At 38.3% G+C, this 27,014-nt stretch overlaps 1 protein-coding gene across 1 annotated transcript; it reads right to left on the bottom strand.

Annotated features, from left to right (window-relative positions):
• Window positions 1–25,988, bottom strand: blnk (B cell linker). Its single transcript, XM_030772278.1, is given in 20 exon segments — window positions 1–278; window positions 685–840; window positions 1,243–1,326; window positions 2,151–2,200; window positions 2,423–2,454; window positions 2,586–2,643; window positions 4,034–4,079; window positions 4,301–4,331; window positions 4,631–4,687; window positions 5,534–5,556; window positions 5,678–5,703; window positions 5,934–5,990; window positions 9,581–9,659; window positions 9,932–10,038; window positions 10,527–10,644; window positions 11,745–11,826; window positions 12,687–12,743; window positions 13,740–13,805; window positions 17,858–17,904; window positions 25,920–25,988. Coding segments are annotated over 20 exon segments (1,362 nt in total). The 3' UTR covers window positions 1–161.
• Window positions 25,989–27,014: the final 1,026 nt, after the last annotated feature.

The following is a 27,014-nucleotide window of genomic DNA, read 5'->3' as shown; positions in this document are numbered from 1 at the left end:
AGCAAATCATTACTCAGAGAGAATTGTAGGTCATTTAAACATCTTGTGTCAGACAATAATTGTGAAGATGAGAGAAATCTCTCCTGTCAAAAAACAGTCCAGTTAATAATCCTGTATCCCATGGTGCTGGGATGAGATGCCTAACTGGTTCCCAGTAATCCTCATGGTTTTACTGCATGCTTAAGGTTGGTGGAGTCCTTGGTGTTGTTTACACTGTCTATAAGCACTAAAGGGTTTTTCTGATGGTTCTCTATGATTTGGGAGACACTGCTGAAGCGCTGTAGGAGGAAAAAAGAGAAGATATGCAAATCATTGCATAAATAACAGATGAACTACAATCACTGTTGTACTGATCTTTTCTCTGTTTCCTCTGATATTTTTAAATCTTTGGTCTATAAATAAGAGGCACTATATTTATTTTAGAGAAATACTTGGGTAGGAGAGCAAATGGTAGTCATATATGCACCAATTTCAATATGCCACGCATTGTTTCTATACACTAAAAGTAAAATTAGAAATCCTTTATTGGAGACTTTTCTTATTTAAAATCTATGTAAATGCATTAGCTCCACTAAACAGAGCACACCCTCAGACACAGATTGGCTGAGTGCAATATCAATCACGTACGACAAGAGACCGCCAGCTCCGACCAAAACCCTTCATATCCCCTGTTTCCCGAGGTACCTCCTCTCCTGCTTTTTCCTTTCCCAGGGCGTACTGCTGTGAGGCAGGAATGTAGCGAACAGGTATGTTGTACACTCTGCCATTGTAAAACACCACCAAAGTGTAAGGCTGCAGGGCATCTTGTCCCGAACTCTTTCTGACCAGGTATGCTCCGTCCTAAAGTATCACATACAGATAAGCCACACAAAAGGAGAAGAAACACCATTTACATACTGTAGATGAATTACAGTTCTCTCAATACTTTGAATAGCTAAGTACATTCTGTCGTAAAGCTGAGAAAGAGGTGGACAAGTTTATGATTAACGCACCACGTTGTCCTATTCATATTTTAATGACAGTTTAAATGTACTGTGCTGCTCACGATTTCTTTTCCTATGCTTAATAGTTACAAAATGTTTCCTACAGGGGGTTATTGAAAACTTGTGAAATCTAATCAGAGAACACACTAACAGCCCAGTGAGCCAGCTGTATCGTGAGGTAAATTTATCAAGCAACGTGACTGTTGTAAAAACTTAAGAGCTGAGTCTCTTTTGATGATGATATGTGAGGAGGACACGCCTTATCTGTTCGAATCAGAGCATCCTCGGCCTTCCTGCGGTCACAGGAGCTAGCGTACCACACTTTCAAATAGACCCCAGCGTCCTGAGAAACCAGAAGAAAAGAACGGTGGTTTTTTTTGGAATATGGACATGACGAGTTCAAACATTAACACAGTGACTGTTACTGCATGTGAACACTTTTGTGCACTTAGCCAGGGTCGCTTGGCAGAAACGACAAACGTGTAACGGCGAATGTGCTGAGGTCAGTGTTTATGAGAAGGGTGACCTATTTTCCCCAAACACAGACCAGCATGTGTTGCTGCATGCTCTCACTTATTAATGATTTAAATTGCCAATGCTACCTGACTAAATTGCACAATCATTGGCAAGGTGAGAAGTTTTGAAAGCAGTAATTGGCCAACAGACTGCAAAATTCCCATATCCCTATTTTGTTTTGAACTAACTGCTTTTATAGTGCAAGAGACTTTAGTTTTTAGTTCTAAGTAGAAGCTAATGTGTGATGATGCCCGTGACTACTGTTAGTGCTCAATTAATGGTAATGAAGCAATCAAGTTCAGTGATTGTGGTGTTACAATGGGATAATTGTAAGACCTCTTGATGCTGGAGGACTACATAACATGCACTAAAAATAGGTTATGACAAACTGCACACTGTGTTTCTGATGATATAAGGAAGAGGCTTATGACTCATGAAGTGTCACAGGATGGTCTGCAGTAACAGTTCTCTCAGCATGTCTAAAATGTCCTCAGCATAGCAGCATAGATATCACAAAAACACATATTAGCACAATAAAACAAACAAGGAATTCTACACTTCCCTTTATATCCCAAAGTCTAATGATGTTAAATGCCATCTGAATGAAGAAACAAACAAGAGAGGAACGTAAGAATTTGTGTCAGAAATCACCTCCTCTGCTCCCCTAGCTCCATTCTCAGGGCTTCTTTCTACAGGGGGTTCTACACCAAGAAAATACAGAAACAAACAAGCAAACAAACAAAATGAGTGATGATTGAAGAGGTTCAGCAATACTCAAACTATTCCCAGCAAGAGAATAAAAAAAATAAGAGGAAACAAGAATCTTCCGTAATTGAAGTTTCCAAGACAAGGATTCTGAACACTGACAATGTGTAAAATCAGCTTTTGGTATTTGGACTAACTGGTCTGAACTGTACACTTACTCTGAGCAGGTGACCTAGGAGGCAGAGGCATTCTGTTAAGAACAAACAAAGGACGGTTTAAACACCATGACTCTGCCGATCCTGCCAATTAATGTCTCAGTCTCATACAAGCAAGTATGATGAGTGGTGTTATAAGATGATATTTATTTTAGATTTCTCTTACTTAGGTCTGAAGAAACTTGAGGGTGTGGATGTAGCTGAGGCAACTGATGGCCGTCGTACTGTCGAGAAGAACAAACAAAAAAGAAAAACAAAGGCATGACAGCATGGCATTCTGGCAAGGATGCAAAATACAGGAAATCTGTTTTGAGATTTGTTTGCACATCAATTGCCTATGAATAAATAATTTATTCGTTTCTATCTTTTCAAAGCTTTTATAAATGTCTCTCCCTCACTAAGATGTAATCACTCGCTGCTCTTGCTAAAATACAAGGCAAAGAAGCATGAGAAGGTGTGCAGGTCTGTGAGCGTGACCAATCCAGTAATTTCTATTAAATTCTATTCACTCGAGAGTTTGTATTCTTTTAAAGGTTAACGTTATGTTTACTCACTGTTACTCACCACTTAGACTGGCCCATTGTGTTAGACATATAAACCATAATGAACAAGCTTTTAAAACAAAATATCTGTCTAAGTCTGAAATCAGTGTAGTATTGTACATGTCTCTTTCACACATGGCTCCTAGGGTCACACATTGTCAGAAACCCATGAATAATGTGGACAGTTTGCGCTAAGAATTCTGGATTAAAATGTCTTGATGCATTGACCAATTATTACAGTCAAAAGTCCTGACCTTATAACATAGAAGGTGTGTAGGACAGGAAGTGCCATAATATTTTTATGGTGAAATCTTTTATGATATGAATCAAGATTTACCTTCATTTTCTTTTGAAGAGTTGCCAGGTTTTGGCTATGAGAGAGAAACATGATGAACATTGCTTTCTATGCTTGTAACTTCAGAGAATGTTAGAGAAAGATGGATTTAATTAAATACATTCACAGGAGAACTTACCGGCCTTACTGGTGGATTCGATATCTTTCTGAATGACATGAGACAGAGATTTTATTAGTGTAAGTGTAACTCAGAGCTTGCTATATTGGTAATGGGACTTTAATGCATATGTGTAATTTCTAATGTAATCAGTTGTGTATTGAATGAACCAAGTCACCTACCGGTCCCGTGGCAGAGGGGTTGGGATGGAGGTGACACTTGGTTCCTCAGTCTTCTTACCTATTTAAACAGAATTAGAGGTTGTTACCACAAATTTTACGTAGATATCTAAACTGTGGACTAAAGTAGTAAGAATTCTGATGGGCTGAAACAGAGGGAAACGGGTTCATGTGTAAATGATTCATATTCAGAAGCTGCAGTACATTTCAGTAGAGGGGTTCTGATATTGCCCCACAGTACCCTAGTTTGTCCACTAGAGGGCACAATCGGATTTTTGTTTCCCTACTGAAAAGAAATTCTTGTTTTGCTTACCAGCTTATCAAAACTGTGAAATGTACTCCATGAAATATACTTCTATCTCACATATAATAAGATAACCTCTGTGAGTGTGATGATTGACATTTTAGCTGTGTGTACTTCATTTTCTGATCAGTCCTCACCTTCATCAGCATCACACACCTCATACTCATCATCCTCGTCTGTTTCCTGAGAAAACAGCATGACAAATGGAAAAGAACATCACCCATGTGATTATCACGTCATAAAATTCACTGCAGTTTAAGTCCATTTCCACGAGGCTCAAATTTCTTTCCACACAGTTTCTTCATCATCTGTAAGCTCATCTATCTTAATTAAGGAGATATTAAAAACTAATTTTATTCCATTGTCATCTTTGGTTTGTCAGCCTGTAGTCAGTCAGTACTTACTGGATCAGGAGCTGGTTTCCGAACATGAAGCCTGAGAAGATAAAAACAGATGAAGTTCAGAGGACAGAATTAGCACAGCTTTGCATTTACACTTTCCATCCACTTGAGAAACTGGTGTTGCTGGGGGGTGGACGGCCCAAACTTAGAAGTATTCGTACATTTGCTGCATCATCAACAATGTGGTTTCTGACCCGAGGCTTTGTGCGATAACAGTAAATCACAATATCTTTTAAATACAGAAAACCAGTGTGGGTTCACCCATGTGGAAACGAGTGTGAATGGAATAGTGAAGTGTGATCAGAATTGGGTCAGTATCTGAAAGTGTGATACCTGGGACTGGCTACAGGACGCAGTGCCGGTAGAGGTGCTCTGAGGTGAGAGTCAGACCTGTGAACATAAGTAGAAGCACATTAGAAGTGATGTACACAAACAACAAATATGTATATAGTCACACTTGAAAAGTAGGGCTCCATTCCCAACAGAACGTAGCCCTAAATGCTTTATTGCTTTTATAAAACGATTACCACACATGAAAGAAAAAAGTAAGGATGCATATTCATTGTTAGATATTTTTAAAGTAAATTAGTTTATATTCATAATTAATGATGCTATTGTAGTATTTATATAAAATAAAATGTAAATATTTTTGTAGTTTAATGTATTTTTAATTACTAATACTAATTACTAAATTACCAAACACTAAATACTAATACTAAGTACTGATGTATTTTTAATTATTTTCAAGTCCATCATGACTGTGAGCTTGTCAGATTGTAAGGTATAGCTCTGTACACAATTCAGCATTCAAGACCGGAGCTACCTGTTTTGCTTACTTTTGGTGTGAACATCATGACAACTTACAAAATCATGGCAGTGCCAAAACAAATAGGCATGTTAATTTTTCATCTGAGCTGTGATTCTGAATTGTGCACCTTGCTTACTGTCAGACACCTGCAGAAACCAGCTGTTACAACATTCTGTTTTTACTCAGAACAATGGGTAATGAAGACTATACGAAAGCAGAAGGGGGCCCTGATGTGGCTTTGATGACACAAACATACACTCATGTGCACGCCCACACACACACACACACACACACCCAAAAATACACACAGACATTTTCCCATGGGAATCCTTTTTGTGTTTTTGTACAAGACAACATAAACATAAATTTTAATGTTATCAGTATCTATCAAGATTTATAATTCAGTGTATATATGAATATTAACTTACTGTTGGATAGCTGGATGGGTTTCCTTTTAACAAAGACAAAGAAATGAAATAGTTAAACTCTAAGCAGTTTGATTTGAAGTCTGATATTAAAGTGCCTTCATTGTAAAACTTCCCTACCAGTAAATGTCAGTTAGAGAAACTCACCTCCACATCAGGAACTTCATACACGTCTAGAAAACAGTAAGTTGAAGTAGCATTAAAATATAAATTGCATAAAATATGACTAATATAACGCAATACCCAACATTTCTCATGCATCAATTGTCATCCTAGTCAACTCTTAGCTAATGTCCTAGTGACAAACGTCACAGCAGTATGAATTGTCTAAAATAAGCTGTTTTTAAATGAATTTTGAGATGGACTCCATGTGGTGTAGACTTAAATGGCTGATAAAAGGCACCTTGGGTAGGTTTGAGTGATGCCACTCTTGGTTTGACAACTCTGTTCACCGTAGTACCTGTGATCAAAATGACAGCAAGCATGAAATAACAACAAAAAAAAAAAGAATATTGTACCATTACATAAAATAACAGAATGCATCTTACATCTAAAGTCTTAGATATAAGGAACATCATGTGACTTTCTCTTTGCGCACTCTTCCCTCTTCCTAACATTAAGTAATGTGATAGTCATATTTTCATGTACATATTCCAACACACAGATGAAAACTCTATTGAACTGGTGGAGAGCCAAAACTTTATCTGATCGAATTGGTGGAGGTGCAAGCATTCATTTTCATGTGTAGAAAAAGTTTTTATTTGTGCTTGCTATGTGTTTAACCAAAGAAATTGGTTGTTATATTCAAACTGGATCCATTTAGTGGTGGCTTGTAATATTCAACAATCCATAACTACATTCATTCAAACGCAGTTTGTAGAAGATGATTCACTTAGTTCATTTATTTATATTACACTTAGAACACCACAAATATATGTATTTAGATGATGGGTGCACTTGATACACTAAGGTATGGTGTCCCTCAAGGCTCTGTGTTTGGGCTGTGTCTTTTCTCATTGTCTGTCAATCTATTCGTTTGTCAATGTACATAAGCAAAGACTGTAAAAACTTAAAACCAGAGTGCTATAATCTTTTTTGACACTAGCTGTATTGTCCTCTGACTCTCCCTATCAGTGATACTGCCATACTTTGGCCTGCCATAGTTCAGTTACTGCAGTCAGCCAACCGTGAAACTTACACTTTCATTTCTCTCATAGCCATAGATTTCTTCCTCTCACACTTTGAGCGGGTGGACTGTCTAGAGACACAGACACATGTGACCATGTTCCTTCCAAAGACTATAAAAACTTAAAACCAGAGTGCTATAATCTTTTTTGACACTAGCTGTATTGTCCTCTGACTCTCCCTGTTAGTGATACTGCCATACTTTGGCCTGCCATAGTTCAGTTACTGCAGTCAGCAAACCATGAAACTTACACTTTCATTTCTCTCATAGCCATAAATACTTTGTTTCGTCTCACATCTTATGGTGCTGGACCGTCTGGAGATACATCTGACCATGTTCCTTCCATGTCACATCACTAACTGCTTGGGCTCCCATTCTTATAAATAACTCCCTCTCCTGACTTGACTCTGGGTAAAACGTTGCTGAAAAAGTTTACCCTTCATTGACCCTGCACTAACACAAAAAAAAGTATTAAAATAGATCTCATATCCCCTTGATATATTTTTCCCTCTGTTCCCTAAAATAGACCATCTATTCCAACTTTATCCTCTATCCAAAAGAGCCAGAGGAGGATGAGTTCCCGCCTCAGGTCTTTGTTCCTTTCAGAGCTTCTTCCTTTCATAGCCACAGGGAGTTTTTCTTTACCAGAGTTGCCCTAGGCTTGCTCATGGTGGGGGTGGGATAGGATGGGTTGGGGGGGGCTGAGGGTATGAGGGTAGCCAGACCATTCTTTTAGTGACACATTATTTACTGATGCCTTTTCTGCACACTAACAATACTGAATATCAAAAGTGCATACTATTCAGAATGTGAGATCTCAGTGTGCTTGGCAGTACGCGTATACACGCGTACCAGTTTAAATACTTTAGTTCGGGCTTTCTGTAAGACCATTTATCTGTTTAATTAAGTTAACTTTAAGTATATTGATGTCAGGTGAGCAGACAGATATGGAAGGTTACATCTATGTGCCAATTCTGTGCTGTGTAAAAAAGAAAATCTAAGTAATGATGCTACATTTGAATGCCTTAGTACTGAATACCGCACTGAACCTGGCATAGCTGTCTTGTCGCTGCGGATATGATATACCGGAGGGTTTTTCTGAGAAAGAAAGGACCCATCAGCATGTATACCATCCTTATTTCTACATTAGGGAAACCCAGGTCCTGTCCTGGTGGTCTATGCGTCTGTAGGATTTAGGTGCAATCCAGGTAACCTACCCCCCTGCAGGATTTCTTCCTGGAGTACTGCAGTCAAATCCTATAGAAAGGTTATATTGCTGGGACAGGACTTAGGAGCTTGTGTTCTACATATTGATTGTTATAATACAGGCTGTGCAGTAGGTACTCTAGTAGACATCCAGAACTACCATTTTAAAAAAAGAAAAAAAAAAGCCTCGTAAGCCAGTCTCGAAGAATGAGGCTTTTAATGTAGTTGCATGTTTGCACTCCACAACTCAACATTAACGTTAAAGGTCGAAATCTTTACTGTTCAATATTTTAATGTTGAGCGACTGCAAAACAAGAAAGTGAATTGACGATTGAATGTGCAGTGCATTAAAGGACAGACTGGGCGCGTTTCTCAATACGGAGTCCGTCAAGTACGGACTCCCGTTTTTGGGAGTTCAGACTTTGCAAGTTCAGCTTGGGAGTCCAGACTCCTGAGGACAAGAAGATGCAGTACGCTCATCTGGGACGGCAGCGTTCTTGCTGACATCACAGCTCAGCTCAGCTCTAGAGTTTGCCCTGCATTTTCACCTTTATCTTCAGAGTAATTGATAAAATAACATATAATATAACATGTAGTGTATGGACCTATTTTGTTTGGCGCAGTTGTACCCCCCCTACCTGTGTTCTGTGGCGTGTCTGATAGATGGTTGCCTATATACATTTTTTGTACCGGTGTTCTTCCATGCCAAGATCTACTTAGTAAAAAGACCAGTCTGTTATACCGCAGCTTCGTGTCCGCATTTATATTCATTGTATAGTTGTAACAAACACAACATAATACACCAAATTCCCTGCGTTTGTTTTCAGTTTAAAAATATGTATTAATTAAAATGTTAATAAAAAATTATACACTCACAATGTGTATAAAAAGTTTTATCCTTGATAAAACCCACGAATCAAGAACACTTCCAGGTATTTGATCTGTACTTGGCTAAACGCGAACTTTGAACTGGAACAGGCTGTGACTGATGATGTTTCACAAGTCCACGGGAACGCAAGTACTGAGAAGAACGTATATTGAGAAACGGCCTGGCCGTCAGTAAACTAGCGTAACCTATACCATTTCGACATTCGCCAGCCGAAGCACTCACATTGGCGATGATGAGCTCATGCCGGCTCAAGTAGTTCGGCGTACAAGTTAGGCACACAGATATAAGTGTTCTTACACTTGTTTGTGTACATCTGCATCAGTTTGGTCCTATCGCAGCAATACTGAAAATACGCTGCAAGTTCAGTAGTTGTATTCTAAAGCTGTGTTTTAACCGAACGCGAAACGTAATTTCACTTTGCTTTCCTTGCACGGGTTTTATCGCTTGTTTAAAAAAGGAACAAGCGAATTTCACGCCACGTCACAGCAAGCATCATATCAACTGATACTATCAACTGGAAACAGCTAAGAAACGGTATGTAGTACGGATAGCTGAACTAATTAGAGCTGAACGGACTCATCTGGCAAACCTGGAATGAGCTGAACAGTATTTAGCGAACGAGTCATTGTTGCTCAGTAAGCTCCCAAAGGCATGTTACATACATACAGTAAGTTATACAAGATGTTTAATTTATACTTTTAGATTAAGTTTAGAATATAGTCCTTATTGCTCTTATTCTGTGTTGTTCAATGATTCAACGGGGTCTTACTTGGTGAGCTTTTTTCTGTGGGATCAATATAATTGTCATCCTCCTGATTCTCCTGTTCACCCTCTGGTTCAATGTAATCCTGAGGAGGTAGAAAATCAGAAAAATCCATTATGGAAAAGGACATCTAATGTGTAGCCAGATAGCAGACGACTGCCATTTATATTATATTTGTTCATTATTCCAATATCTGTTTAATCATATGATAGATACTTTTATCAAAAATGATGTGGACAGAATGCATACAGTTAAAAGGCAGATGACAGGGTGTGCAGGTTTCTGCTAGCACCAATTTCCAAAGAACAGTTCTTAGTACATATTCATTTTGAATAGAAAGAGGAAAAATCAAGTCACCTCATCATCAGAAGAATTGCTGCCTTTGGGCGGCAATGGTGGCTTGGCAGCACTGTTTGGATGGCGGTTTTTGCTAGGCCTGGGGTTTGGTCGACTGTGACGGCTCTCTGGAAAAGAGAAGTAAAAGTAGTTACATACAATATGTAGGGTTTTGCCCTTTGCAGTAAAATGGATCCTTTTGAGTTCTGTGTATTGTTCCATTACATGTTAAAAATGAAATGAACAGCATGAACACTTTTGCTGATTCCCCCTGGGGGAGCTAAAATGATCAGAGAAATAAAAATGTAGAACAAAAAAGAAAATACAAGAGGAAATGATGAGTTTGAAATGGCAAGTTTAGTGTGATCTGAAATATTAGATATTGAAAAGCTTGTTCATGACTGAGGCATACTGGGGCATGCAATTAGAGAAGTTGCATGATATGATTTGACAGCAAGTTATGCATGCTGAGAAGTGTAGTTTTGTGAATTATACAATGATTATAGTATGTTGCATATACTTATGGCTGTTGTTTGAGCAGGAAGCGTTAGCCAGGGACTGTGGCGTGTTGGTACATGTATTTTTAGATGTGTGTGAAAGCTTTAGTAGTATATACCTAAGTACTCTCCTCTGGGGTAAGGGACAGATGGAGTTGGACGGAAAGGTCTCTCAGATGGTGGAGGTTCATAGTTGTCATCAGCCTCAACTTGAGGGTCTTCATACATGTCACTGTCCTGCAATATTAATAATCCTGTCATTACACATTTAGTACATTTATTATGTCATGATGTCTTCAGATCTATGCAGGTGTTCACTGTCAGTTCCCCTGAAGTACAGGGAAATTACTAAAATGTGAAATGACTAATGATCTAAATATTGGTTGAAACCCTAACATTAAAAACCCAACAAATCTTTCTGGAAAAAAATCTGTGTATTTGTAAAAGTCAGAAACTTCTCTCTTGAAACTCTATAGTGTTAACCGATAAGGTAAAAATGCCTCTAAAAACAGAGAGAAATGGAAGGAAATGGAAGGAAAGTAACGTTACGTTACGGTCACACAGTTATAGCATGCATGACTAAACAAACAGACAGAACACAGTAAACTTACACAATCTGAAAATTGATCTGGTTTCTCATTATCACCACCTGTCAACACCAGGACAAAAAAAAAGAACAGAAACTGAAACTCGTCAAAACCTAAGCACTTTGATGAAGGCTGCAAATCAATTCTATAAGAGATTTAGAAGTAATAATCACTTTCTGCACAGCTTATTTAAAGGAATCAATTTCACTCCTGACAGTTATATGGGGAAACGTGCAGTACAACTCAGTGTCTTAGTGGCAAACTGCCCCCTAATGCAATGCTTATTCAGTGGTCAGTAAAAGACCAAATTTATGATCTGGAAGGAAGTATACCTTCTCCATGGCATTAACCTAAACGTCAGGATAGGGTCTGCATATAGGTGAATGTTTAAGAGAGAACAGTCTGTCTGAAACCATGATGTAATTCCGTAAGCTAAACTTAATGTCGTGTTACGTCATTCGATATCTGTTCATGATGCAAATGAGAACTGACTCAGAGACAAGCTTGTTAGTTCAGTGTCTTGTGTTGCCTTGCAATAAACTTTACACATTTGTGGCTCAGGTCTGGCTGATTGCGTCCTGCTCACATCAATGAGTTCTTGTGATTCTCCAAAGTCTCTCTTTAGTTCAGCAGCAAATAATAAAAGCACATCAGAATGGCTGTGATGCAGATTAGCCCACTGTGTGTTCCGGGATTGTGTCACAATGAAAAAATGTACAGATATGTGAAGGAGAAATGTATTCCAGAGACTAAATGCTAGATGAGACTAGATTTTGACATGCCTTGGTAGTCTCGTGCAGGAAGCTTGGGAGGTACTTTATTTTTTTTCATTCTGAAAAGGAAAAGCAAACAGAAATATACACATTATTGTTAGATTTAGAAAAATATACTCAAATATCTTCACACAAAACACACACCAGAAGCAAAAAACAAACAAAAACAAAATGCTTGAGCCAAAGTGGAATGACATTTTGTTTTTTTAGACAGCACTGTAAAAATGTTTTGTGGATACTTCTCATCAGGAGTTCACATTGATGGACAAACATGTTAGGGCCCAAAATTATGTGTGAATTCTCTATCCTCAGTCAAACAAAACAGAGTGAGATGTGGACCCACCCCATGTAAAAACATTATAAAGGTCCAGCTTACATGGATTTCAGCGTTTCCACAACATTTTGAAATGGTTTGTTATGTTTTATGTTTTAATCATGCAGAACTAATGCAGCCTGTGATGCACAAAGATGCTTAATATGGTTCAGACACGACAAACATTGCTGGTTTCAAGCAGACCTGGATCAAATATGCCATAGAATCAAGTTATTGACTGGCCCCATCCCACTGTATGAAACAGCCTCCATTAACCAAAATACATCATTTATTCTATATTCTATCAAACTCTCCATTATTTGTGCTTTATGAGAAGCCATTGTTCTCAAACACTCACTGCATTCAGTCACGCTTGTTAAGTTTAATTTCAAATGTAATCAAACCAAAAATGATAAGGAAAGACAGGGTCAGGTGGACATGGTCAGCCATTTAAAACACGTATTAGTAATTCATATTTGACCCAGGACTGAGTTGAGATGGAAGTTAAAAACAAAAGAAAATAGAGCAGGACAAGCAACGACAGCAGGTCATAGATCCATATGTAAGAGCAGCATGTTATAGACCCATATGGAGCTTTGAGCATACCGATCCAGAGTATTTCTTCCTGTTTTAATAATGTTAGCTGTTTGCTCATTCTGAAACCTGAGAACCGACAGAGAACAGCAGCACAGGAGCAAAAAGAAAAAAAAAAGGCAATAATTATTTATATGATTATTTTTCTTATATCACCATTCATGTTATTTAATAGTGGCTATGGTTTCTCAGACCTCTTTCGTATAAACAACCCAAAACCTCACCAAAACTAACAAGGCCAGAGGCCAGAAGCTATTTGTGCCTGTCATATAACCTTATCTTTTAGTTTTATCTTCACTCAGGCCCACACTGTAGATCTGCCCACTCTCATACACAATAACATCGGTGAACAAAATGCTAAGGTTTGCTTTAAATACATTTTCAAGTCTGCAGCTCTGGTGCCCGCCTTCATAAACCCTTTGGCCTTAATCTTAAGACTGAGGGACATGTCAAGCTTATTCCATGAGCTACTTTAATACACACATCATGAAGTGTAACAGGTAATAAATCATATTTCATATGTGACGATGTAAGCGGCAGTGTTTTTTAGGGGATTTCTCACAGTTTGCTAGGACGTTTCTGGTGTTTAATTCCTTAAGTTGTTTCTGTCACGCATGCTTACACAAACATGCACACATATGTATAGACACACGCACAAGAACACTAGGCCAAGTAGAGCTTCCTGTTTGGACTTCACTTGGAGAGGAAGTGAGAAGGGAGAGAGAAAGAGAGAGAGAGACAGACAGAAAGAAAAAGACAGACATAGAGAGAGAAACAGATGTTTCCTTGTACCTATTTTCAGTTTTAGAACTGTCTACCACTGGATGTCTCAGTCCTTGACAGATGAAGGCTAAATTACATCCCACTTGATACCAGTTGGTTCTACCAATTAATTTGTAAAAAAAATTACATTTTGCATAACCTGCTCTACACTCTATTGAAATCCCCATCGCTATCTATTCTAAAGTGAATTCAGCTAGAGGACTTTTCTCATATATTTTCGGAGGTAAAATAATGAGTGACAAATGGTTTTCTTTAAGTTACCTAATATATTCATCCACTCACCTTCTAAACCTGTTGAAAAGACTGTCATCATTTTTCTTGATGTCTTGAACCATCTTCTGGAGCTGCCTGTCCGCCAAAACAAAGAGACGGAACAGTTACATATTTCATGCATATTTTGCCTGAAACAAATTAACATTGGCCTGAAACAAATTAACATTAACTCCCTCAGAAAAACGTATAATTACAATTGAATAGATAGAAGACTACAATTTGTGGTGCTCTCTTGATCCACATCAATATAGGCCAGAATGAATTACCTGGAGAAAATTCTGGTAATACTTGTGTATTGATATTTGTGAACACCAAGATTATTATCACCGAAACACACTGATGGTGAGCAAAAAACAAATATATGTACACTTAAGCAGACATACATACCCACATAAAATGACACATAAAGACAAAGTGACATTAAATAAATGCATATTTGACCTTAATGAACCAGATACAGATTCACGGTTCGATGAATACTGTGTGTGTGTGCATGTGTGTGCGTGCATGTGTGTGTGCGTGTGTGCATGTGTGTGTGTGTGCATGTGTGCGTGGGTGTGAATATTTCCACTTGTGATGTCCCAGTGTGTGGGTCTTTTTAGATATGTCTATTTGAGTACTGAGTATCGATTTGGTGATGAATATCAGTGATGAATATAGAGAGAGGGAGAGAGACAGACAGACAGACAGAGACGGAGAGAGAGAGAGCGTCATGTGTTTATCATAATTATACATCATTGTTAACCTGCTGGCAACACAACCACCCACAACCTCCCTCTCTCTCTCTCTCTCTCTCTCTCTCTCTCCCCCTCTAACACATACACACACACCCTAAAAAACATCAATATGTGCAAGTGAAGTTACAGTTTCCTCACCTTAAATGTAATATTCATATTTATAAATAGGACAGACATGTCCATTAAACAGAAGTAACTTATAGAAAAAGGTCAAGGAGACAGAGAGGAACTGTTCTGCTGATTTGCAGTTATCTAAGTGATTATGACAGAGTGAAACAAATAAAACTAATACCAGTCTTGATCAAACAGTGTCATATTACACAAAAAGTATTAAATCACATTTTTATATACATCCTTTATCCTCTGACTGCAAGTCAACCCTTGGCATGCAAATCAAACTTTTAGATGAGTTCACAAGAGTTAGATTAGGCAAGGCATGTTTTGTTCTATATTAACGCGTGTCTCATCTGAAAACATTGTTTCTATACTACAGGTAATACAAAGATACATATATACTAAAAGTCACAGGTAATGCAAATACATTTTGTTTCCTTAGGACGTCTTCTTAATACAGAACATTGTATAATCTCAGATTTTACGTGACTGTGATGAATTAAGTGACTGTGGTACCTCTGTGAAGCTTCTCTGTATATACTATGCCCACTGAAGGCACCATAGACTAAGCAGTACAGGAAAAAAAGATACAGAAAAAGGAATAAAATAAGAAAAAGAAAAATCATAATTCTTGTACAGCTGTGAGGTTAGTAAGGGTTTAATTGGGGTTTTTTTGTTTGTTTGTTTTGTTTTTCTTTTTCTTTACTATTTAGTTTTGATTCAGTTTAGCTAAAAATACATGAACTATCTTTGTTTTTAACCGTATTCAAATTTAGACACCCAAATTTTGGTCTGATGTTAGACAGATTTAAACAAGGATCATTTTTGTCAGTTCAAGTGTCATAACAGAATGGAATATGAACAGATAGAATGCTATAATTACACAGAACAAAAATCTACATAATGACAGTGACAGAAAAGAGAAGTAAAACACAGCTTCCTTTGGCAGATGAGTAACAGCCATCTAACAATAGAACAAATAGAACTTTTTAAAAAATTGCACAGATTTCTTACCGAATTTTCTCATTGGCAGGAGTAGTTAACTTGGTTAATTTCTCCATACTTTATCATTAACGAGAGTTCAGTCACTAGCATTTGTTTCAATGCACATAAACATACGTGCGTGGCTCTCCACTGCGATTAAGCAGAGGGTTTAGCTGCTTATCGGTAAGCATGCTGCTGGAGTGAATCACAGAACATTTTTTTTTCAACAGAAGTGGTTTGGAGCGTATTGTGAAACTCACAAGGTTGCAATGTCATTGGCTAACCAGAGTCATGAGAAGACAGTAATTTATGGGTCTGATTCTGATGATAACAATTCTATCTTTTTCCTCTTTTTCAGTGAGATATATACAGAACAAACTACAAACACACACACGCACACACACACACACACACACACACACACACACACACACACGACTTACAATGGTTTATTAATGTTCATTAATGTTTGTGTACATAAATGCAAAGCACAATGCCAAAGAACAAACCCTAAAGTTTAATGTGATGGACAAAGTAAACAGACCTGTAAAACTCAGTATCATATCAACATGTCAAACAAAAATTAGAAAAAAAACCCATACAAAAACAGACAAAGGTAATGCTCACACATTTTCAGTCTTGTATTTTGAGAGTCATTTGATCTACAACAATGTGTTATCATGCTCAAAATTAGCTGATTATTTAAAGATGATATTTGTGTGACAAAGTCTGACCTAAATGGGTTGCCAAATAAAGAAAGAGGAAGAGCTAACCAGGTTTCGTTTTAAATTGCAAGCCAGGAAGAGTAATAAACCCCCATTAAACTTGTTCCAAAATGTCTAAGTTGAATTACTTCACAGCATGAGTGGAATATTATGAAGGTTACAGATATATAAAACGTACAGCTCAATGACTATGTATATCTTTACACTGTATGCATTATGCTGTATGATTTTACAAAAGTACCCTCACAGGAATTTCATAGTAACATGCATTTCAAGTGCCCCCCCCCCAAAACTTGTTCACTGTTAAATGATCATGCTGTTCAGTGTTTGTGCGTGTGCGTGTACGTGTGTGTATGTGTGTGTGTTTGAAATTTTTAATATGAACTGCTGAACTTCTCATTTTGCAGTTTAAAGACCACATGGTATTCAGCCTAAACATGACTAGCTCTGTAACACAAGACTGATATGTCAACATAAAGCAATGACAATGGCTACAGACTATGAGAATTTTTTTCATGGAGACATTATTTCACAGTTATAGATTTATTATAAACTTTTGGATGCTTTTGCTTATGCTTTTGTGTCTTTGTTCAAGAACTGAGTGAGTGAATTTGGGGCCTCGTGTTAGGAGACATACTGACTCAGTAACTACTGGGAAACATTAGACCGACATTAGAACAAATGTTTCTTTAGGGGTGTGTATATGATAGAATGATGAATTCCATCCACTGCATTTGCGCAACTTCCTCATTGCACAAGACAATCATTAACGTTAAGCCAAATGGAGTCTTGGTCGCTGAGAGCACAAACACACACACAGACACACCCACCCACACACACACACACACACAAGCACACACATACACACATGCACACACACATGGGCGCACACAGGAGTACACATGCACACACACAGTGCTATGGACAAGATAACATCAAGCACGGTGAACGAGTTATTTGTCAAATGGTGGCTGTAGATCTTCTGGTGAAACATGACGAGTCATGTGGTCAGATGGATCACCCTTTACCCATTGCTCAGCAGTCAGACAAGTGCATGTGTGACACACACCAAATGCAACCTGTAGCTCTAACTAAATAAGGCTTCAGTCTGGCTGCTCTGTTATGCTGTGGGGTTATGTAATAGTTTGGGCTGTAAATACAAAGCCATTCTGAGCAAGCACCTTCATCTAGGACCAGTTCACCTAGTACACCAGAGTAATTTCATGTCAAAGAATGGTGTTGCATGCCTCTATCAGAGGTCAACGAAGCTGTTCTTAGGGACTGTTTGGCCCGACAACCAATTAGTACATGTATTTTTTTACACTGGCATTATTTTGGCACTTACCTCTCTCTGTCTCTCTGTTTATTGGTCAGTGTGTGTGTGTGTGTGTGTGTGTGTGTGTGTGTGTGTGTGTGTGTGCGCGCGTGTGTATCTGTTGTGCGTTCTTATGAGTTTAAGCATGAGTTGGTGGAAAGTACAGACAAACAGGCTGAAATAAAACTGAAGCAGGGAAATGAAGAGCAGAGAGGTCTAACAGAAGATCAGAGGAGATGGGTGAGATCTTACGGTCGGTGGATGAGACTGAACTTGCTCAGGTCACTGTCTGAAAGATGCTGTCAAAAAAGAAAGAAAAGATGACACAGGCTTAACAAAAGAGGGTTCATTAAACCCAGTTCAGCCTACTATACGTGCTGTTAGCTGTTGTAATCACTGTAATATTTCCAGTGCTCTCTGTTTTTGCAGTAATTCATGATCTTCTTGCATGCTGACTTTGAAGAGAATAACTACAAACTGTTTTAAGAATATTCGCTCATGTTCACCTTGTATGGAGATGTGTCCCACATAAATGTTTGAGTAAAGTAGTTTGATCACTTTGACAAAAAAAAACCCAAAAAACAAACAAACAAAAAATCAAACCAAAACAAAAAAAAATTATAAATATTATATAATAGCATAAGCTGTATTGACAAAAATAATGCTTGAAATATAATAATAGCACAATCCATTTCAGCTTGTGATGGTGATGATAGAGAGATGTAATGTTTCACTCCAAACAGTAGATGGCATTACTTTACTGTTAAGTCTCTGTGATTCAGCTGCATGTTAATAACTAGTAAGAGCAAACTACAGTTGTTGGGGAATAAAAACAACAAGAACAAGAACAAGAACAACAATAACAACAACAACAACCACATCAGCAACAGCAGCAGCAACAGCAACAACAACAAACTGTCATCAGTCAAAAACAATAGATATGAAAACAGGACGCAAATTGCAGCTTATCTCAATTTATTACACTATGTATTACCATAGGTCCTCATGCAACCTTTCACATGAACATGAAAAAAAAAAACACCAGATCCCCAGAAAGCCTGAGACAGTCCATTGTTAATAAATTATCATGGGTCTCTTTGAAGGGGAAATGTTGCCCTCATTTCCAGAGTCATAAGTCTGTGAAATGATTAACATAAAATATGCCCTAATTCCAGGTTAATAATATATGACAGCTCTTAGTTCATTTATCATTTATCCCTGAAGTTTCTGCCTGTCCACTCCCCTCTGTTTCTTAATCTGATTCAATATTAGAGGCATGTTAGTTCATTTTGTTGGGATTTGAGTTGGTATTATTCAGTTAGATTAACAATGAATTTACACAAAGCAGTGAGTTATGGTTTTGCATGTGTTCTCCTATCTTGATTTACCCATTTTCAGTTATACTTCTGCATTCTTAGCTGGACCAGTGGATCACTGTGGTAACATTTTAAAACAGGGCTATAAGAGCAGACATATTCACAAGTCTGCTTCAGTATAAGGAAACAACAACGAAACAGTAAGCGAAACAGCCAAAGTTCACTGTATAAATAAAACAGACAGACAGATTTCTTGATAGATAAATAATAAATCAGAGGTATAATTAGACTGACAGAGCGAGTGATAGGAGACAGACAAGACAGGCAGATAGATAGATAGATAGATAGATAGATAGATAGATAGATAGATAGAGTAACAAACATATAGGGATAGAGGGAGAACACTGACAGTGGAGGGGCCATATGACAGCAAAATGAAGTCTTATCATTTGTCACCAACACCCAACAGGCATCTAAACATTCAGTTTGTGTCATTTCAGTTTGATCCTCTCTCACTCCTTCTCTCTTCTTTTTTTTTCTCGCTCTGTCTCTCTCTATTGTGAAGACAGAAGAAATCCTTCAGTTTGCTTAAAAATCAAACTTAGCCTTTTGACACTGAATAAAATATCAAATATTTCGCCTGGGTGCCTTCCTCATGAGCTGCTTGCAGGTTGAATTATTTATGTTGAGTTTCTCCTGAAGCTTGAGTTAGACCCCACAGTCCAATGCCCTAGAACCACTCCAGCATAGTAAAAAGACACCCCCCCCCACCCCCCAAGCACCAGGTTGGAGCCCAGAATACACTTATCTTTCTTAGAAGAAAAAGTTGCTCTGAGAGTAAAACAATTTTGGGTTAAGGTTAAGGTCAGGGACAGTTTAGGGTTCAAAGTAAGTTTGATTTTAGTCTGTCAGGCTTTGGAACTGTTCCTTAACACATTAAACCACTGGCATACTATTGTAAGATCTCATAAGCTCCTGTTCAGCTCTCAAACACACTAAAAATCCTTGATGAAGCCCAGCAGGACCTGAAGGAAATTAAGGAGATGAGAAACTGACGCAACTCACTCCCTACGAAAATACACTAACCATTACATCACACCACAAGACCAGTTAACATCCTGCTGAGGAAAGTTTACACCCGTGACCTCCTCTTCCTCTCCAATTAGTTATTGGAGAGGGAGAGGAGCCCCACCGCCCCACCCCCCCAAACACGCACACACGCACACACACACACACACACACACACATACACACACACACACAGGCCCCTTGTTGCTTGTACGTTGTCACTACCATATGCTTAGCATTTTGACTCTGCTTTGTGGCTAATGCAGCACTGTTGCTCGATGGCATTCAACTGAGTAATGTCTCACTTAGCATTTGCTTATGGCTAATTACAAAATGCAAAGCTAACCGAAGATTCACTTTAATGCTCCACATACCTACACATGAACAATGAAATCGTTCTCGGCTCATCTGCTTGAGAGGCAACCCTTAATATGACCAGATGGTGAAATGCATAAATGAGGTATGAATATGAATATGCAAAACCAGTTATTGGTTGCTCCCGGCAGCTATACAGAATGGCACAAAGTACATTGTAGAGCTGCAAAGCAAGATTTATCCACTCTCTGACTCGTGTATTTTCAAAACGTAACCAAATTCCTCTCAAATATGTAGCTCCATATGTAGCTAACTCTATTCCCATGAGTTTGAACTCATGGATGATTTCTGAAAAACCTGAGGAAACAGAACATGAGTACACACAAATGTGCATGTGTGCATACACGCGCACACACACCACACACACACACACACACACACACACACACACACACACACACACACACATTGACTTATTCACCTCAAAAAGAGAAAAATATGTTAAAATATTTCACTTTGAGACCCAAGTGTTTTACCTTAATCAATGTTTGACTGATCCAATTGATCTGTGTGTGTCTGTATTTTAGATAAGGTTTTGCTGGCAAAGTACATCAAAGCCAATGTTTTAAATGATTGATCAGCCTGCCTGATCTATCTCTCTGTCCCTTTAGACCTTTATTTTAGACTGATGAAGTGGACTGGAGTGAGCGGATGAAAGTCAAATTGGACCAAAAGTACATGCTGCTCTTTTAATGAGGCTGTTTGCAGGTTTGGAGGTAGCCCTGAGAGATTCTTTCAGGTGTCAAGAAATGTTACTCTGGAAGTTTATTTATTTAATAACAAACAAAGTAAACTATTCGTGATGATGTTCAAGCATTTCACTTCTACTATTCACTTGCATGAAAACTCTGGAGTGCACATAGTACATTGCTCTATAAGGGCTAAAGAAATGGTGACTAGATTGAGATGATAAAGCTTTTATGAGAAAACTCATTCTATCAATGTAAGAAGTAAAACAAAAAATATTTTCTCCTCGTTATATAAGGTACGACAGAGAAATAGGGTCACACTGAGAGGAAAAAAAAATCGGAGATTTCGAGAACAAAGTCATAATTTAACGAGAATAAAGTCGTTATGTAACAAGAATAAAGTTGTTATGAATAAAGTCGTTATTTAATGAGAATAAAGTCATAATTTTAGGCCACGTGTTAATTTAGAGGGAAAATATCAGAGGAGCAGACTGCTGCCTGCTTTAAAATGAGGAACTTGGAGCATTTTATGAAGTTATACTTTAGTATAAGTTTCACAAATAACAAAATACTTAGTCTTTTGGCACATTAGCACCATATTATCATATGGTGCTTTGTTGTGGTGTGGCATGACACGACGATGTGCTTGCACAATGAAAATAAAGTTCTTGAATCTCGAATCTTGAAACAGCATTTGCCAGAAGCAGGCTCAAGCTGCCACTGACTGTCCTCTCGCCCCGTTTTTTGGTTGCTGGTAATATGTTTTCGTAAAAATGATGTTTTTTTCTCGTTAAATAATGACTTTATTTCAACAAAGAAAAATGAATACCTGATGGTTGTCTAATGACATGCGGTTAAACTGATCAGATAACTTCTCAACTCTGTACTGAAGCTGCGCTGTACAGTTTTCCCGCGAGATACGCCCTGTCGACTTACGAGAATTCGACTTGACTAGAGCCATTTCTCAATATGCGTTCTTCTCTGTACTTGCATTCTCGTGGACTTGTGAAACTCATCAGTCACGGCCAAAGTACTGTTCCAATTCAAAGTTCACATCTAGCCAAGAACAGATGAAAAAACCCGGATGTGTTCTCGATTTGTGGGTTTTATCAAGGATGCATCAGGAGGTGACTTGTGTGGACTTGGGGAGTCAAGTTTCCCAGAATGCATTTCACCCAAATTTCACCCAAATGACAAGCTACCACATAACTGGATTTCGTTCTGTAACAATTGTTCTGTCACCAAATGTAGTTTTAAACACTTTTCAGGCGAGAAATTTATATCTCAGAATTCGAATATGGGTCAGTAGCACCTCCTTAAAAGTCCTAAATGTTCGGCGATGTGACATCTACTAGCAGACCAAGCTAGCTAGTTCTAGCCAGCAAGAACGCTGCTGTTTCAAATACAGTTTGAACGTACTGCAATTCTCCCGTGTCACTGGGAGTCCAGACTCCGAGTTGAACTTGCTAGTCCAAACTCCCAGGAAAAGGAGTCTGTACTTGATGCACTTCGTATTGAGAAACGGTTTAGGACTTTTGGTAGGCCTACTCCTGCTTTGGTTTACGGGGCCTTTTCCCAAGAATATAAGAGGACAGACTGTGATTTTTGGACCCTGCGCGCAACAAGAAACGACCAAATGTGACTGTCATCGCAGTCTCCTTCACCATCTCACTTTCCCAAGCGATGTCAATTTGTTCGACGAGTGTGACATCAGTTGCGCTCTTACTATTGATTACCATTGGTTAGCATAGTGTTAAGTATGAGGTGCATAATAGCGATAAAAGAGCTCAACTAGAGCTAGCAAACAGCCATGTAATAGAATAATTAATAAAGGGGAAATGCCTTGTTAGCTTGTGTTATGATAAGTTACACTATGTATTGAAGTACCTGGGTCAGTCTAACGGGATATAGTGTTACTGTAGCAAAAATGGGAGTCAATTTTTCGGGGCCCAAAAGTGCATAAAAATCCTGAATTAGTGTTTCCCAGTTCATTCCATCCATTACACCGATGTATTTCAGCAAATATCAGTCAAGTGATCCATTAGGGTATCCTGGGATGCAATGACAGGGTTTAAAATAAATACACAACAAAGAGTGCAAAAAAGTATCGCACTAAATGTCTGTTAAACAGGCAGTACTCCCCTAAAGAATCTTATCAGCATTATTACAGACAGATGGAGCGATGTCACTCAGAGGTTGTGGTGACTCCTCATCACTGTTTTTTTCTTGTAAAAGGCTATTAATATAGGCTATATTAAAATACTTTTCTCACCAGTTAGAGATGTAAAGGTTCACTCTATTATTTTTTGGTTTGTATCTTGGTTTTTGGGCCATAGTTCTGTTTATAGCCTATAACAATTTTATCTGAAAGAGAATTGAACCAACTCAGAACACTAGACTGACTTTCTTTTTAATTCAAACCCACTCAAATTTAACAACAACAAAAAAGAACAAATATAATACAAACAGCAACAAAGCTCTCCAAAAACTAGAATAAAAGAAAATATAATCTTCAGTAAAGTTAGGTTCTTCCTACCAAAATCAAGAAAACTAAACTCGAGTAACAGGTAAGGCTCCTCTCCATGACAATGAGTGGAACAAATCTACACATCAGTATCTTTTATGGTTCCTCATCTATATGGATATGACTTCAAACGCATGACAACTGCAGGGACTGTTCTAACCTTCTTCAGGACAATGCGCGGCTACTTTTTAAATAAAAAACAAGTCCCCGCTTAATGAAGCTCAGAGATCTATTTGTTTACAGGAATTCATATATTCCAATATAAAATATTATTTATGGTCTGGATAATGACACGTTGTGTTTTGTTGTTGTTTAAAATGTTTCCCTGGTCAACACTGTCATTAGGCTAATCTGTTGCAATTGTCTGCTCAGTGAAAGTATACGCGTACCGCATGATAAGCACAGTGTGTGTATTTTCTCACAATGGGAAATGAAAAGAGGTTTACTGGCTTCAGGTTATGATTAACGTTATATATTAATGGTCAAAAGACCAAACAGTGTGGCATGTTCCCCAGTACTACATACATGTGTTCTGTGTGGTTTGGCATAGGCCTGCCTTTGAAAAAAATCACTTACAAGAGCTAATGTAAAAAACATCAAATAAATAAATGAAAGCAAAAGTTCTCTACAGTTCACTATGCACATATCTTGAATCGAACGGAGAACTACAGAGCCACAGTTTTCGGTTTCGGTACAAAACCGTTACACCCCTACCATATTAAAGCCCTCCACTGTCTAAAGGAAATGCCTATTTAGCATCTTTTTGACAGTCACTGCTACTTGTGCAGTTTCAAACACATTCTTAGAATGGCACTATGTTTGAATGCACAACCCTCCATATACTGTTTTAGGTAGTGAGTCCACGCCTGAATGTTACTCCTAAAACTGGATTAATGTTCACAGCACCTGATGGTCTAATGACCCTTTCCACTCCTAGTTCAACTTACATTAATTAGATAAATTACGTAAATTACATGCTGCGATGCTTTCAGAAACAAGGAAAGTGGAGTTGAGAACAGGCCAACAAGGATCTGAAAGCTCATCTTTTCACTTCAGGAACTTGACACATCAAGGGTTCAGAGATTACTCAACACACCTCTGGCTGGGCTGAACGTGTACCATTGCAGAAAGTAAATCAACGGTTCACAGGGTATTCTGTTTTCAGATTTTGGAAAATCTTCATCATGATTCTACTGTTAAAAAAACAGCTGATACCCAAAGATGTGATTACATCAGAATGGAAGTGACGGACAGGCTCTCTGACATAACTGCGGCATACACTTTTCTGACACAATATGGGAACTCTGTATGGAGAAGTCTGCTCAGACTAACTTCAGTTTCTCATCCATTCCACATGAACTGATGAAGCTTATTTCCCAAATTAAGCATTCGTGAAATGAATAATGAATATCTCACGTGGCTCCAGTAAAATATCTATCTGCGTGTCTGCCTATTTGTCTGTGCAAGTGATATACAACATACAGTTAATGAGAATTTGGTGTTAGACTTCATATGTTGGTTGATTATGTTTGCTGTAAATTTACTGTGTTCTCGTATGAACAATGAAGGCTAATTAGTAAACGCCATTATTGGAAGGAAAGCTTCCAGCTCCTCCCCCTATGAATAGCAATTTAAGACAGACAATGTTTCTGTAACAATGTCAATGTGAGATAGTAATTACTCTGATTTTTTTCCTCCACAGGACTATAATTGCTATAAAAATAAACAGATGCAGCAGACATGAGGCCCACTGGCTAACACTTAAGATATGCGTGACTCCTCTCCTCAACACAGTGATGTTAGTATTATTGAAAGGATCAAGGCCCATTGTGCTGGTATTTGTAGTAGGAATGAAATCAGTGAAACCGTGTAGTCACTGGAAAGAGGAAAAAGAGAAAATGTCACCACCTACCAGAAACCGATGCCCATCAATCTTCAGTTTTTGTACAGTGGCTCCACATTCCCACATCTTGATCTATGAACAACATGTTTTAAGCTGATTTACCCACAACTAAACGTATATGACTGGTACATTTTCCCTCTATTTTCAAATGAAAACCGAAAGGGTAAATGAATATTCTTGTGTGGCAAACAATTTTATGTTCTTCCATTCCCTTTCCTTTTATTTTTTTGTTCATATCCCTCTCCCTCTCATCTCTCATTGAACCCCCCCCCCCCCCCCCACCCACCCACACACACACACACACACACACAAAAACACACAACCACACACAAAACCTTTGCCGCCTTGACACTCTAATTGAGAGCTACTGCTGATGATAACTTTTTTCTGTGACCTCCAAGTGAAGCCAGGGGGAAGGATAGAGTCTCTCCCTACTCACCTGACTCAGGTAGTTAGCTAATTGTGTTGGGGTCCAGCCCTCACACTGCTCTCTGGTCGGCAGATTCATTACGGCTCCTCCGCACAGTGTGATCACAGACTGATCAGATAGGAAGTCCGTCTTACAGTCATTTAAACCACGCTCAGCTTCCACATTAGGTGGACTGAGGCAAGTTCCGCTTTCTGCTTTTTCAGTTACTGTCGTCACCCGTATCTGCTGATATCTTTCTGCACTCTTATTGCTCTCTCTCTCTCGCTCTATTTCTCTCTCTCCTGCTGTCTTTCCTCTACTTCCACACATTTATTTTCTAAATTTCTCCTTATTTCCCTCTCTCTGCACAGAATGAAAACAGTTTTATAATAATGGCTGATGACATGTTGAAATCAAGGATGCCTGGCACTGAAGAAAAGTGAAAAGTTGAAAAGAAAAAGAAGTTGAGTTCAAAAGAAACAGGAGTTGACCTGATATAAAACAGTCTTGGTTAAACACTCGAGCCTTTTTGATAAGCTCACATTTATAACATCACAAAGCAAAAGCTTACACAGTTTAAACAATGAGTGAGAAAGGGAAATGACAACTTCTGCCTGGTTACAAACCCTGCTAACGCAGACCAACAAAAATGCTTATAACAAAAAATGTGTGCAAAAAGAAACTCTGGTAAACTCTGACATGGCTAACCAAAGGCATAAATACACAGACCTTGGGGTCTGATTCTATTTTCTCAGCCGAACAGGAAATTCATAAAAAAAAAACCACACAAAAACCACACACAGTGTCTTAATGTTGGGCATTTTTGTTTGTTGGTTAAAATAATGAAAAGATGCAGAGATAGTTTTTGGTCTTCTTTATTGAAGCTTGATGATGATACAGGTGAAGCAGGAGTGGAGAGGAGAGAAGAAGAGACACCCCTGTACACTGAACACACGATGTTACCAAGACACCCAGACTGAGTCATGATGTTACTGACTAAAGAAAACAATTTATTGTACCTTGACCTTGTCTTGGAGCAAATGTACTCTTCCTAACCCTCCAGTTCATGTCAATTTGTGTGAGTTACTACTTGTTTCGGTGAATGGGAGAGTGTATAGATTTGTG

The sequence above is a fragment of the Chanos chanos genome, chromosome 4 (genome assembly GCF_902362185.1).
Source record: "Chanos chanos chromosome 4, fChaCha1.1, whole genome shotgun sequence".
NCBI classification, from domain to species: domain Eukaryota; kingdom Metazoa; phylum Chordata; class Actinopteri; order Gonorynchiformes; family Chanidae; genus Chanos; species Chanos chanos.
The sequence above is the reverse complement of the archived record's forward strand: the minus strand, read 5'-3'. Positions and strand labels throughout refer to the sequence as shown.